Below are 14,545 nucleotides of genomic sequence, written 5' to 3'. Positions count from 1 at the left end.
ATAAATGCCTTTTAATTTTTAACTGGCATTGTTGACTATCATGAAACTGTAGCAGGCTACACGCGACCTCTCAACGTAGTTATGGTAGGCAGTCTCCATCTCACATTCACAAATCTCCTAACTTTAGCTGTGTGGCACTGGCAGAAGCTCCAAAATATAAACTGCTTCTCACTGTTAACAAAACGGCTGATACATTGTGTTTGCAAAAGCGCTCAAAAGGAAATAGACATTTGCAACGTTGTTCCATGATGTTACACTAGCAAAAGCGAGATCACGGGCTTGACTTTAAAGTCAGATTTGCGGGCAATTTATAAACTGTGGCTCCATCCATGGTGCTGAATCTCCGCCGCTATTGCGGCCATTTGCTTATCTGTTTGTTTAGTGCAGCATCGGACATGTTCCCTGAGACCAAGTCACCACAATAAGCAGATTACCATGAAGTAAAAACAGCCACAACCTTCCTGCAATCCACTGATAGCCAGGTGCAAGGGGAGAGGGAAGGAACAACAAGCTGGCTGAAATATTTCAGTAAATGGTAGGCTAAAACGAATATAATTTTCACTAGGCTGTAATAACCTCATAATATTTTACCAGTAGGCCAACAGTGCTTCATAGGCCTATATTACAACTAAAATACAGTGGCAAAAAGTATGTGAACCCTTTAGAATTACCTGGATAAATTGGTCATTCATCTAAGTCACAGCAATAGACAAAAACAGTGTGCTTAATCTAATAGCACACAAATTATTGTATTTTTCTTGTCGATATTGAATACATCATTTAAACATTCACAGTGTAGGTTGTAAAAAGTATGTGAACCTCTAGGCTAATGACTTCTCCAAAAGCTAACTGGAGTCAGGAGACAGTTAACCTGGAGTCCAATCAGTGAGACGAGATTGGAGACGTTGGTTAGAGCTGCCCTGCCCTATACAAAACACTTACAAAATGTGAGTTTGCTATTCACAAGAAGCATTGCCTGATGTGAACCATGACTTGAACAAAAGAGATCTCAGAAGACATAATATTAAGAATTGTTGACTTGCATAAAGCTGGAAAGGGTTGCAAAAGTATCTCTAAAAGCCTTGATGTTCATCAGTCCACGGTAAGACAAATTGTCTATAAATGGAGAAAGTTCTGCATTGTTGCTAATCTCCCTATGAGTAGCCATCCTGCAAATATGACTGCAAGAGCTCAGCGAAGAATGTTCAATGAGGTTAAGAAGAATTCTAGTGTTAGCTAAAGACTTACCGAAATCTCTGGAACATGCAAACATCTCTGTTGACGAGTCTACGATACGTATAACACCAAACAAGAATGGTGTTCATGGGAGGACACCACGAAAGAAGCCACTGCTGTCCAAAAAAAACATTGCTGAATGTCTGAAGTTCGCAAAAGAGCACCTAGATGTTCCACAGCACTACTGGCAAAATATTCTGTGGACAGATGAAACAACTTGAGTTGTTTGGAAGGAACACACAACACTATGTGTGGAGAAAAAAAGGCACAGCACACCAATATCAAAACCTCATCCCAACTGTAAAGTATGGTGGAGGGAGCATCATGGTTTGGGGCTGCTTTGCTGCCTCAGAGCCTGGACAACTTGCTATCATTGATGGAAAAATGAATTCCCAAGTTTATCAAGACATTTTGCAGGAGAATGTAAGGCTATTTGTCCGCCAATTGAAGCTCAACATAAGTTGGGTGATGCAACAGGACAACGACCCAAAACACAGAAGTAAATCAACAACAGAATGGCTTCAACAGAAGAAAATAAGCCTTCTGGAGTGGCCCAGTCAGAGTCCTGACCTCAACTCAAATGAGATGCTGTGGCATGACCTCAAGAGTGCGGTTCACATCAGACATCCCAAGAATATTGCTGAAATGAAACAGTTTTGTAAAGAGAAATGGTCCAAGATGTCTTCTGACCGTTGTGCAGGTCTGATCCAGAAAACATTTGGTTGAGTTTATTGTTGCCAAAGGAGGGTCAACCAGTTATTAAATCCAAAGGTTCACATACCTTTCCCACCCTGCACTGTGAATGTTTACACGGTGTGTTCAATAAAGACATTAAAACGTATAATTGTTTGTGTGTTATTAGTTTAAGCAGGCTGTGTTTGTCTATTGTTGTGATTTAGATGAAGATCAGATCAAATGTTATGACCAATTTATGCAGAAATCCAGGTAATTCCAAAGGGTTCACATACTTAGTGTGTTAACTGAGATAACTTGTGGTATAACTCTCAGATTTTTTTTTGCTGGTAATATATGCTTTAAAATAGCATTTCCGGTTTGAACGGGAATAATAGGATTCCCGGGAAGGGCTTGTAATTTTGTTGGGAAGGAAAAGTGGTAGATTTTACGGAAAATATTCATCCCTATTTATAATCAACCAATGCATGTCTGATACACTGAAGGACAATGAAATAAACAACTTGAAGACCAACCTGAACATTTTCTCTTTAGACATATAGTACATTTCACTTCATTTCCCATCTCCTCCCTGGCCAGGCGACCGGGCCCTTGTATAGTACGTACAGCACAGAGGCACAGAGATGTGACTTGCCAGTGACATCGAAATGCTGTCAGACTCAATTGTGCATGTGCTATAGGCTATGCCACGCCAGAGAGCTGATTCCAAGGAGGGTCATGGTCCATAAATCATTGGGCAGAGGTCACTAACATGTCTCACATGAAGACAGAAACTTCTTTTGGCCAAATTGGACTGGCCCCGGCATCTCAAAACCGACGTTTTGGGTTCATTTCGGCCTCAATTTCCCCCCTCCTCCTTGTTTTTCACTTTCATCACTTCATCACTGTCCTTTCTATACCCTGTGCCTCTCTCTATCGTTCAAATTAGCTTGTATGGCTCCATTTTGGGATTCCACTTCCATTGGTGCTTGTTATCCGAGTGTGGATCGACGCCATGACACTTTTATCGTCTTCTAGATATTTTTTACAATAATATCTTGACTTTTTACAGAACCTAACTAGATTATTCTCTTGTTGAATGTGTGTAGAATTGTAACAATGAAAAATAAAATAAATAATACAAAAAAAAACTCATGCAACTTGATCAAGCAGCAACACTAACAGAAAAGCGAATAGATACTATCATGTTCTAAGGAGCTGTCTCAGTAGCTGTCGTCATTAAAAAATGAAAATAAAACTATACCAGCACACGCACACAAGAGAAAAAAAGTACTGAAAGAAAGTATGTAACTTCTGTCCTGTCTGTATACAGTATGATCCTTAAAACACAACTCAGTAATAAAAAGAAAAAAGAAATACAAGCAAGAATTGTTTTGATTAACACCAGCCATGACAGAAACCAAAATGAAAATGATAGACTTCGAGGGTTTGTTTGTTGTGTGTTGGGTGTTTACTCTCTAAACAAACACACATTGGGCGGCGGGGTGGGCTTTGTTTTCAGAAGGGAGCACGGATCCCTCTCTCTGCATCAAACAAAGGAAGAGAACCCGGCAATTGGGGCCCGAGATCCATGGGCCGGGCTGGGGCTGCTGGGGGGCCAGTAGGACAGGGTGTTGGAGTGGCTGGAGGGGGTGGAGGTGGAGAGCTGCTGAGAGGGGGTCGGAGTCCGGCTGCCTTTTGGCCTGAAGAGACTACCCTGGCCCTGGGGTGGGAGGCCCTGGGGTTGACCCTGGGTCTGGAGCTTAAGCGGAGGGGTGGTGGAGGTGAGCTGGGGTGGCAATGGGGGCAGGGGTGGTGGCGGGGCGCAGGGCTCTTGGTCGCCCGACTCTGACTCAGTGTAGCTGTAGGCTTGAGCCCGGGAAATGCCCTTCTGTTGGCGGCGCCAGGAGTTGTAGTAGGTTGGGTCACTGATGTAGTGGCTCACGAAAGAGTGGGTCTTCTGTCTGTTCTGGTCCACCTCGTACTCACTGTCACTGCCCTGAGAGGGGAGAGAGGGAGAGGGAAGGGGGAGAGGAGTGGGGGTGATGGGACAGGGGGAGGGAGAGAACGAGAGAGGAGTTATTATCAGAATACTAGCACATACAATGACTTCAAAAATAATTCACACCCCTTGACATTTTCCACATTTTGTTGTGTTACAAAGTGGAATTAAAATTGATTTGTCTTTTTTTTTGTTGTCAACGATCTACACAAAATACTCTGTAATGTCAGTGGAATTAAAATTACAATATAATTTTTTTTAATGGAAAATAAAATACTAATATATTTTGATTAGATGAGTATTCAACCCCCTGAATCAATACATGTTAGAATCACCTTTGGCAGTGATTACAGCAACGTCTTTCTTCGCCCATTATAAAAAAATGTATATTCTTCAAGCTCTGTCAAGTATTGTCATAGATTTTCAAGCCAATTTAAGTCAAAACTGTAACTGTATGTAAATCCAGTGTATATTACATTTTGGCCTTGTGTTTTAGGTTATAGTCCTGCTGAAAGGTGGATTTGTCTCCCAGTGTCTGTTGGAAAGCAGACTGAACCAGGTTTTGCTCTAGGACTTTGCCTATGCTCAGCTCTATTCCATTTATTTTTATCCTAAAAAACTCCCTAGACCTTGTGGATGACAAGCATACCCATAACATGATGCAACCACCACCAGGCTTCAAAATATGTGTTGTGTTGGATTTGCCCCAAACATAATGCTTTGTATTTAGGACTAAAAATAAATTCCTTTGCCACATTTTGTTGCGGTATTACTTTATTGCAAACAGGATGCATGTTTTGGAATATTTTTATTCCGTATAGGCTTCCTTCTTTTCACTCCGTCATTTAGGATAGTATTGTGGAGTAACTACAATGTTGTTAATCCATCCTCAGTTTTCTCCTACCACAGTCATTTAACTCTGTAACTGGTTTAAAATCACCATTGGTGGGCCTCCCGAGTGGCGCAGCGGTCTAAGGCACTGCATCCCAGTGCTAGAGGTATCACTACAGACCGGTTTTCGATCCCGGGCTGTATCACAACCGGCTGTGATTGGGAGTCCCATAGGGCGGCGCACAATTGGCCCAGCGTCGTCCGGGTTAGGGGAGGGTTTGGCCGGGGGCTTTACTTGGCTCATCGCGCTCTAGCGACTCCTTGTGGAAGGCCCGGCACCTGCAGGCTGATCTTGGTTGTTAGGAGAACAGTGTTTCCTACGACACATTGGTGCGGCTGGCTTCTGGGTTAAGCGGGCGGGTGTTTAGCAGGTCATGTTTCAGAGGATGCATGACTTGACCTTCGCCTCCCGAGCCCGTTGGGGAGTTGTAGCGATGAAACAAGAATGAAATTGTGGAGAAAATACAAAAAATTATTATAAAAAATAATAATAATCACCATTGGCCTTGTGGTGAAATATCTGAGCGGTTTCCTTCCTCTCCATCAACTGAGTTAGGAAGGACGCCTGTATCTTTAGTGTGACTGGGTGTATTGATACACCATACAAAGTGTAATTAATAACTTCCCCATGCTCAAAAGGGTATTCAATGTCTGTTTTTTTCCCTTCTACCCATCTATCAATAGGTTCCCTTCTTTGCGAGCCACTGGAAAACCTCCCTGGTCTTTGTCGTTGAATCTGTGCTTGAAATTGACAAGCTCAACTGAGGGACCTTACAGATACAGTGCATTTGGAAAATATTCAGACCCCTTGACTTATTCCACATTTTGTTACGCTACTGCCATGTTCTAAAATGGATTAAATAGTTTTTCCCCCTCATCAATCTACACACAATACCCCATAATGACAAAGCAAAAACAGGTTTTTAGAAATGTTTGCAAATTTGTAAAAAAACAACAGAAATATCACATTTACCTAAGTACTCAGACACTTTACTCAGTACTTTGTGGAAGCACCTTTGGCAGCGATTACAGCCTTGAGTATTCTTGGGTATGACGCTACAAGCTTGGCACAACCGTATTTGGGGAGTTTCTCCCATTCTTCTCTGCAGATCATCTCAAGCTTTGTCATGTTGGATGGGGAACGTCGCTGCACAGATATTTTCAGGTCCAGAGATGTTCGATCGGGCTGAAGTCCAGGCTCTGGTTGGGCCACTCAAGGACATTCAGAGACTTGTCGCAGCGCACTCCTGCGTTGTCTTGGCTGTGTGCTTAGGGTCATTGTCCTGTTGGAAGGTGAACCTTCGCCCCAGTCTGAGGTCCTGAGTGCTTTAGAGCAGGTTTTCATCAAGGATCTCTCTATACTTTCCTCCATTCATCTTTCCCTTCGATCCTAATTAATATTGCAGTCCCTGCCTTCTTCCATTTTAGAATGATGGAGGCCACTATGTTCTTGAGGACCTTAAATGCTGCAGACAATTTTTGGTACCCATCCCCAGATCTGGGCCTCGACACAATTCTGTCTTGGAGCTCTACGGAAAATTCCTTTGACCTCAGGGCTTGGTTTTTGCTCTGACATGCACTGACAACTGTGGGACTTTATATAGACAGGTGTGTGCTTTTCCAAATAATGTCCAATCAATTGAATTTACCACAGATTGTCTCCAATCAAGTTGTAGAAACATCTCATGGAAACAGGATGCACCTGAGCTCAATTTCGAGTCTAATATCAAAGGGTTTGAATAAGCTATTTCTGTTTAGTTTTTTTATACATTTGCAAAGAAACCATTTTTTGCTTTGTAATAATTGGGTATTGTGTGTAGATTGATTAGATAAAATAAAAAAAAATGTAATACATTTTAGAATAAGGCTGTAACGTAACCAAATGTGCAAAAAGTGAAGAAATCATGTTAAACACCATTATTGCACACAGAGTTAGTCCATGCAACTTATTATCTGACTTGTTCAGCAAATTGTTACTCCTGAGGTTATTTAGGCTTGCCATAACAAAGGGGTTGAATACTTATTGACTCAAGACATTTCAGCTTTTCATTTTTATTAATTTGTACACATTTCTAAAAACATAATTACACTTTGACATTATGGGCTATTGTGTGTAGATCATTGACCCACCATCTAAATGCAATCCATTTTAAATGTAGGCTTTAATACAACATAATGTGGAAAAAGATAAGGGGTGTGAATACTTTATGATGGCATTGTATTTCCCTGAGAAGTTAGAGATGTGATAATGTGTATTGGGATGTTCAGAGCAAAGTGTCTTTCGATAACATACACACCCACCACCAAACACCCACACCCACCCACCCACCCACCACCAAACACCCACACCCACCCACCCACCACCAAACACACAAGGTTGTCTATGCATGATCATGATTGGAGAGGAGGGTGACTCATTACTGGACGTGCAGAGTAATCAGATCATTAACACAAGGGTTGATTGACTGGGTATAACGTTAAATTAACCATCATCACTACAACAGCCACATGTTGAGCTAACATCTACTATGGGCATCCATCATACACACTACGACACCAGGAAGACACAGGAGAGATACCACAGGATCCTAGAGGAGTTTTACAGAAGGAGAGGAGAAGAGAGGAGAAGAGGAAGAGAGGAGCAAGGGGGATGGGGGCTAGGGATAAGTCAGTCTCCTACTACTAGTCTACAGACACACAAGCAGGCAGAAAGCCACATATCCTCACCCAATTCAGTGGAAGCACACGCAGACCACCCGTCCCATACGAGAACACGAGGGCCTCCTATGGGTGACATGGACAAAGACATGCATGGTTTAAAACACCACAGTACAGTATGACGGCCACCATGATACCTCTTTGGTTCAGATCCCTCTTTGGGACCATCATCACCACCACTTTAAGAGGCGCTACACCGGTCAACTCACCTCCCTTAATAACATAATAAAATATGCCATTTAGGAGACGCTTTTATCCAAAGCAACGTACAGCAGTGTGTGCATCCAATTTCCGTATTGGTAACTCACAACCCAGACAAGCGTCACGCTCTACCAACTGTTCTACCAGCCATTCCTGACACACACCACCTAAAACTGATCTGACAAACAAACCGGTGACCCCACTCTCCGAGAGTGTGTCGGGGTAGTTGGGACATGCAAAAAACACATTTCCAATTTACATGCGTGTAATACACACTTGTACGTGTGTGAAATAGCACAACTATAAACACCCACAGAATTAAATTATTATTATAGAATGTATTCTGTGAACTTCCTGCCCAACCTTAGGATGTAGGCTGCCACCCAATGTTCCTCTCTATTTCATTCAAACAATCACAACAGGAATTTGAGTATTTCCAATAAGCACATTCTAGTCGCTGAACCCTTCATTTGTGTCTTTTCTAGATGCTTGGCCTATGCTCCTTTTGTTTCGTGACAACCCGACATTCCAGATGAACAGACAACAAACAACTCTTACCCGACATTCCAGATGAACAGACAACAAACAACTCTTACCACTCTGTGGGCTCTGTTCATGATCACCCAATCGGCCCTAAAGAAAGCTGCCAATCGACCAATCACAGCCAAAGATCGATGAGCTGGTTCACAAAAATGCTATCTCATTCCAAGGGCAGTAGCTTTCATCATGTTCAGCTAAAATGTTTAGGCAGCATATAACAAAAGATAGTGTAACAAAGAGTTTTTCTTTTGCAGATAGTGTCAGTTTTCAGCAAGCCACGGATGGTGGCGCTGATTTGGAGTGGTTCAAGTCTCTCTCTCTCTCTCTCTCTCTCTCTCTCTCTCTCTCTCTCTCTCTCTCTCTCTCTCTGTCTTGTAACGATGTGCAAATAGTACAAAAGGGAACATAAATATAGGTTGTATTTACAATGGTGTTTGTTCTTCACTTGTTGCCCTTTTCTTGTGGCAACAGGTCACAAATACTGTTTCTGTGATGGCATACTGGTATTTCAGCCAATAGATATGGGACTTTATCAAAATTGGATTTGTTTTCAAATTCATACATACATTTGGCAGGGGGTTAGGAAGTGCAGCTCAGTTTCCACCTCATTTTGTAGACAGTGTGCACATAGCCTCTCTCTCTCTCTCTCTCTCTAATAACATTTAAGGGCTTTATTTGCATTGGGAACATAAAACAATAAAAAACAGTAAACATTACACTCACAAATGTTCCTCTCTCTTTTTCTCCCTGTCCTCCTAAACCCCCCCCCCAAAACCCCACACCTCCCCCAGGGCGCTGGCATTGGCCCCTGATGTTCCACAGACAAAGCAGAGAGCACACTCAGCTCTCATTCTATTGTACTACTGCACCTGTGTTACACATGGCCACGCTCATATTCCATCCTCCCCTGCCCCCGTCCCCACATCGCCCCCCCCGATACCCCACCTCTCATCATCCACTACAGCTTTCATGGCAAAGTACTATATTAATGTATGTCAAAAGAATTTAGAATAGCCATAGGAGCTGACGACAGCGATGAATCCCAGAAAAAGGCCACGGCTATCTGATTCCTAGAAAAATCACCATCCTCCTCTGTGCTCTCTTTCTCCTCTTCTTTTCTTTCTACAGTGAATCAAAAACAGATATTGCATACAGCAAAGTCTTCAGCTTTTAACCACTTCAGTAGAGGGGGATGCTTAACATATAACACATAACATAACACTGTTTAACAGTTTCCTAACTTAATTTGAGTTGCTTAGCGAATAAATCTTGTGGTAATATCATTAGTTACATGAACATTTTTCTCTCTAGTGAGGAAATTCCCTATAAAAAGTGTTGCATCATCCAATGTGAAGTATCAATGGTCTCTGAGTGTCCCACTATAGCATTGTAGCTTCATTGTAAGCACTTCAACCCCACTAGGCAGCGATGGGACCGAATGAAAGGCATTCTTGTCATGCTTCCTCCACTTTCAGCAACACAACAAGAGACAAACAAGCAAAGCAGCCCTCACACTGATCTCAGAACAGATTAAGCCTCTCCAAGTCAAGTGACATTACCTCACTCCAGAAGTATTAGCTAACGCTGTGTCCTGAAATGCTGCTGCTGTGCATGTTTGTGTACAGACTTTGAGCGTGGGAAGTTTGTGTTATGTGCATGTGTGTGTGTGTGTGTGTGTGTGTGTGTGGCTGGTTGACACACTGGATTGCGTCCCACTCTGGCACACCCTCACTAGGGCTTTGGAGTGTGTGAGGAACAGATGTTTCGTTCTCCTGAAATGTTACCATCCACCACTCCCTCTCTTCCACCCTCCCTCCTTTCCCTTCCTCACTCTCTCCATTCCACATCCTTGTCCAAAAGAAACTCAAGGGTCCTATTGTGGAATCTACACTAAAATAAGACGTGTTAAATTATGCCTTGAGGTGGTACAGCCTGTGAAATGGTGATTCATTCCAACACATTAAAGGCTAATTAGGGGAGATGCTATGAATGGGCCAAGGCTTTAGGCATGAAACTCAGCTCTACACAGTCCCCAGGGGAGTTACCCTTCTATCTAAGGAAGAGAGAGAGAGAGAGACACACCATACCAGCCAGTGGCAGATCCAAGACTGCTCTTTGCATAATTATTATGTTAAGTAACTAGAGTATCTAGAGAGATTAAGATTTCATCTCATTAACATGTGGAATATTTCTGACTGACGTTTTCTTTGAAGGAGGGTGGTTTTCATTTTCACGTTGACAGCAACATAAGGTTGACATTTTATGCTGATGAATTGCTAAAATATGCTGCTGTCGACATCATCTGTATACTTCTGGCCCTTCTTTGTACACTGTGTTAACTAACCTCCAGACGAGCTTCAATGCCATACAACTCTCCTTCCGTGGCCTCCAACTGCTCTTAAACGCTAGTAAAACTAAATGTATGCTCTTCAACCGATCGCTGCCCGCACCTGCCCGCCCGTCTAGCATTACTACTCTGGACAGTTCTGACTTAGAATATGTGGACAATTACAAATACCTAGGTGTCTGGTTAGACTGTAAACCCACTGGCTCCAGGTCATCTATAAGTCTTTTCTAGGTAAAGCCCCACCTTATCTCAGCTCACTGGTCACCATAGCAGCACCCACCCGTAGCACGCGCTCCAGCAGTTATATTTCACTGGTCACCCCCAAAGCCAATTCCTACTTTGGCTGCCTTTCCTTCCAGTTCTCTGCTGCCAATGACTGGAACGAATATCAAAAATCACTGAAGCTGAAGATTTATATCTCCCTCACTAACTTTAAGCATCCGCTGTCAGAGCAGCTCACAGATCATTGCACCTGTACATAGCCCCATCTGTAAATAGCCCATCCAACTACCCATCCCCATATTGTTTTTTAGTTTTTTTTTTGCTCCTTTGCACCCCAGTATCTCTAACTTGCACATTCATCTTCTGCACATCTATCACTACCTCCCTAATCTTACCTCATTTGCACACACTGTATATAGATTTTTTTCTATTGTGTTATTGACTGTACGTTTGTTTATTCCATGTGTAACTCTGTGTTGTTGTTTGTATCGCACTGCTTTGCTTTATCTTGGCCAGGTCGCAGTTGTAAATGAGAACTTGTTCTCAACTGGCCTACCTGGTTAAATAAAGGTGAATATATATATATATATATAAATTGCTAATGACTTGAAGGAAACTGGTCTGAAAAAGATGTCTTAGAAAAAAAAGAGATGGAATAACACTCAAAATCACATTGACCTCGTCATCCTAGAGATAAAACTCTCAACACCCAGGGATAAAGACAAGCTTCTTTATGGAGACAGAGATAAAGAAGGTTTGTAGTCAAAGTGACATACAGTATTCTCTGAGAAAATCTCTAGACTTCTCAGAAGACTCGTTGCCCTAGAATACACTGAACAAAAATATAAACACAACATGTAAAGGGTTGGTCCCATGTTTCATGAGCTGAAATAAAAGATCCCAGAAATGTTGCATAAGCACAAAAAGCTTATTTCTCTCAAATGTTATGCACAAATATGTTTACATCCCTGTTAGTGAGTATTTCTCCTTTGCCAAGATAATCCATCCACCTGGCAGGTGTAGCATATCAAAAAGCTGATTAAACTGCATGATCATTACACAGGTGCACCTTGTTCTGGGGACAATAAGGCCACTCACACAATGCCACAGATGTCTGAAGTTTTGAGGGAGCGTGCAATTGGCATGCTGACTGCAGGAATGTCCACCAGAACTATTGCCAGAGAATTAAATGTTAATTTCTCTTCCATATCCGCCTCCAACTTCGTCTTAGAGAATTTCTCAGTACGTCCAACCGGCCTCACAACCGCAGATCGCGTATACCCACGCCAGCCCAGGACCTCCACATCCGGTTACTTTACATGCAGGATTGTCTGAGACCGGGAGTATTTATGTCTGTAATAAATAATAAAGCCCTTTTGTGGGGGAAAAGTCATTCTGATTGGCTTGGCCTGGCTGCTCAGTGGGTGGGCCTGGCTCCCAAGTTGGTGGGCTTATGCCCTCCCAGGCCCACACATGGCTGCGCCACTGCCCTGTCAAATCCATAGATTAGGACCTAAGGAATTTATTTCACTTGACTGATTTCCTTATATGAACTGTAACTCAGTAAAATCGTTGAGCTTATATTTTTGTTCAGTATAGATGGGGGCAAGAGTGGAATGCATAGTTGGGTATTCAGTGCTGTTCTAGCTTGTGAACTTTATCTTGGGAATTGGGGTTAAAAGAATCTCTCATAACCCCTCTATATATATATATATATATATATATATATATATATATATATATATATATATATAAGAGAAAAAAAAAGGAAAGAGAGAGAGAGAGAGAGAGAGAGAGAGAGAGAGAGAGAGAGAGAGAGAGAGAGAGAGAGAGAGAGAGAGAGAGAGAGAGAGAGAGAGAGAGAGAGAGAGAGAGAGAGAGAGAGAGAGAGAGAGAGAGAGAGAGAGAGAGAGAGAGAGAACTATTTCACTCTCATCATTGTTACAGTTAGCACAGCAGGAACCCCAGGCAGCAGACAGACACTAGGACAGTACAGAGGGAGGAGGATGAGGTGTGTTTATGCGCTCGTGTAAGTGTGTGTTTGTAAATATGATTATAAAAAGTTGATGGCGGAATCCCCTAAAATCCAGCTGTACATCATTTGAGACAGGGATTTAGTGTGACTACAGGGTTTTAATCCCCCTCTGCACACACACTGCTGTTGTTTAGGATGCACATATTCATCAGAGAGTACTGACAGATTTGGCTCTGGGCTATTGTCTGAAAATGTAACATTGCTGTCTCAGTATAAATGTCTAACATCAGAAATCTATGTAAGGAATTATAGTCTTTTATTGTCAAGTATTTCCTCTGTTTCTCTCTCTCTCAATTCAAAGGGGCGTTATTGGCATGGAAACGTGTTTACATTGCCAAAGCAAGTGAAATACAAAACAAAAGTGAGAAGACACAAAACAACATTGAATTAATATAATCTTTCTCTATCTTTTTATGTTATAGTGACTCTAGCATACTCACATCCTATTCTATTTTTGTTTGGTTCCAGTAAGTGACATCATATGACTTAATGGCATTTTAATAATGCTACAGACCCTCGGAGTAGTTCCAGTCAAAACAATCATCTGCGTTGTTATGGGAGACAATCATAACACAGCAGTTTTTCAATGTGGTGTCTATGTCTCAGCTCCAGTAACACACAACGTCCATGGGTGGAGAACACAGATATTTCCTTTCCTCTCCCGTGATGAAGCAACACACTGGCTTAGTTCCAAATGGCACTCTATTCCCTCTATGGTGCACTACTTTTGAAATGGGGCAATAAGGCACTACAAAAGGAATAGGGTGCCATTTGGGGTGTAGCCATTATCTTCAAACCATCTCCCATCACCTCAGAGATGAGCTCATTCCATTCTCTACCGCTGGTCTCTATCCAGAGTGTCACAGACACACAGAGAGACGGTGACACTTGACTGAACAAACCGCCTAAGTCAACACTGTCTCCTGGCTTCTGGAGACTGTTTGTCTTGTCTACCTGCAGACAGCCCAGGCACAGTTGTGGTGGCCTGGTTGCTACGACAACCCCACATTAACAATCCCTTCTTAAGAGGAAGACAATAGCCAACTTATACCTGCCACTGGAGGACTGGACTGGAGGCCTAAAGGGCTTAATGGAGACAGCCCCAACCCCAACCCAGCACTGAACAGAGCTGATAGCCTGGGGGTGTGTGTGTGTGTGTGTGTGTGTGTGTGTGTGTGTGTGTGTGTGTGTGTGTGTGTGTGTGTGTGTGTGAGAAAGCTGATGGCCTGGAGTTATCCGCTCAATAAAACTTCAAAGGAGCATCACATTCCTGGTCATCTGGGTGATGATATGGCTGTGCTGTCAGAGGGGATGGCAGGGGAGCCACGGGGCTAAGAGGAACAGGCTAGGCTCTTTGGGCTGCCAAGCCCATCAAATGTGACTCCTGTCTGGCCCCCTTAAGTCTGGGGTGGTGGCAGGGGTTGTTGGAGGGCTGTAGGGCTAGATATGGCTACTGTAGTTGAACTTGTTTGACAATACAGGGGTGTGGAACGGTAGATATGTCAGCCCGATGATGACATGTAAAAATGGCTCATATTGGAGGATGTTTTGGTTGTAGGGAAAGATCCTGTCCGTAGCAGTTCATTGGGTGGGAGATTTCTCCATTGATGTGAAAGAAGCTAAGCTCTTGATAAGGTGGAGAGAGACTTCTGGCTCTTTGGAATTCACACTGGGATGGATT

At 42.7% G+C, this 14,545-nt stretch overlaps 1 protein-coding gene across 11 annotated transcripts in view; it reads right to left on the bottom strand.

Moving 5' to 3' along the window:
- Window positions 1-2,432: 2,432 nt before the first annotated feature.
- The window catches only part of sdk2b (sidekick cell adhesion molecule 2b), a 431,587-nt gene continuing 419,474 nt past the window's right edge, over window positions 2,433-14,545 (bottom strand). For 8 of the 11 annotated variants that reach the window (XM_014179818.2, XM_014179819.2, XM_014179820.2 and 5 more), the window contains 2 exons: window positions 7,529-7,585; window positions 2,433-3,907 (listed from right to left, as the gene is read on the bottom strand). In XM_014179818.2, coding sequence (XP_014035293.1) covers window positions 3,458-3,907; window positions 7,529-7,585 — 507 coding nt within the window. In that variant the 3' untranslated portion in view covers window positions 2,433-3,457. The remainder of the gene's footprint in view (window positions 3,908-7,528; window positions 7,586-14,545) is intronic. The other 3 variants (XM_014179822.2, XM_014179825.2, XM_014179826.2) reach the window with 1 other exon arrangement.

Source organism: Salmo salar, chromosome ssa28 (assembly GCF_905237065.1).
Source record: "Salmo salar chromosome ssa28, Ssal_v3.1, whole genome shotgun sequence".
NCBI classification, from domain to species: Eukaryota; Metazoa; Chordata; class Actinopteri; order Salmoniformes; family Salmonidae; genus Salmo; species Salmo salar.
Note: the sequence above shows the minus strand (reverse complement) of the source record. Positions and strands in the feature narration are given on the sequence as shown.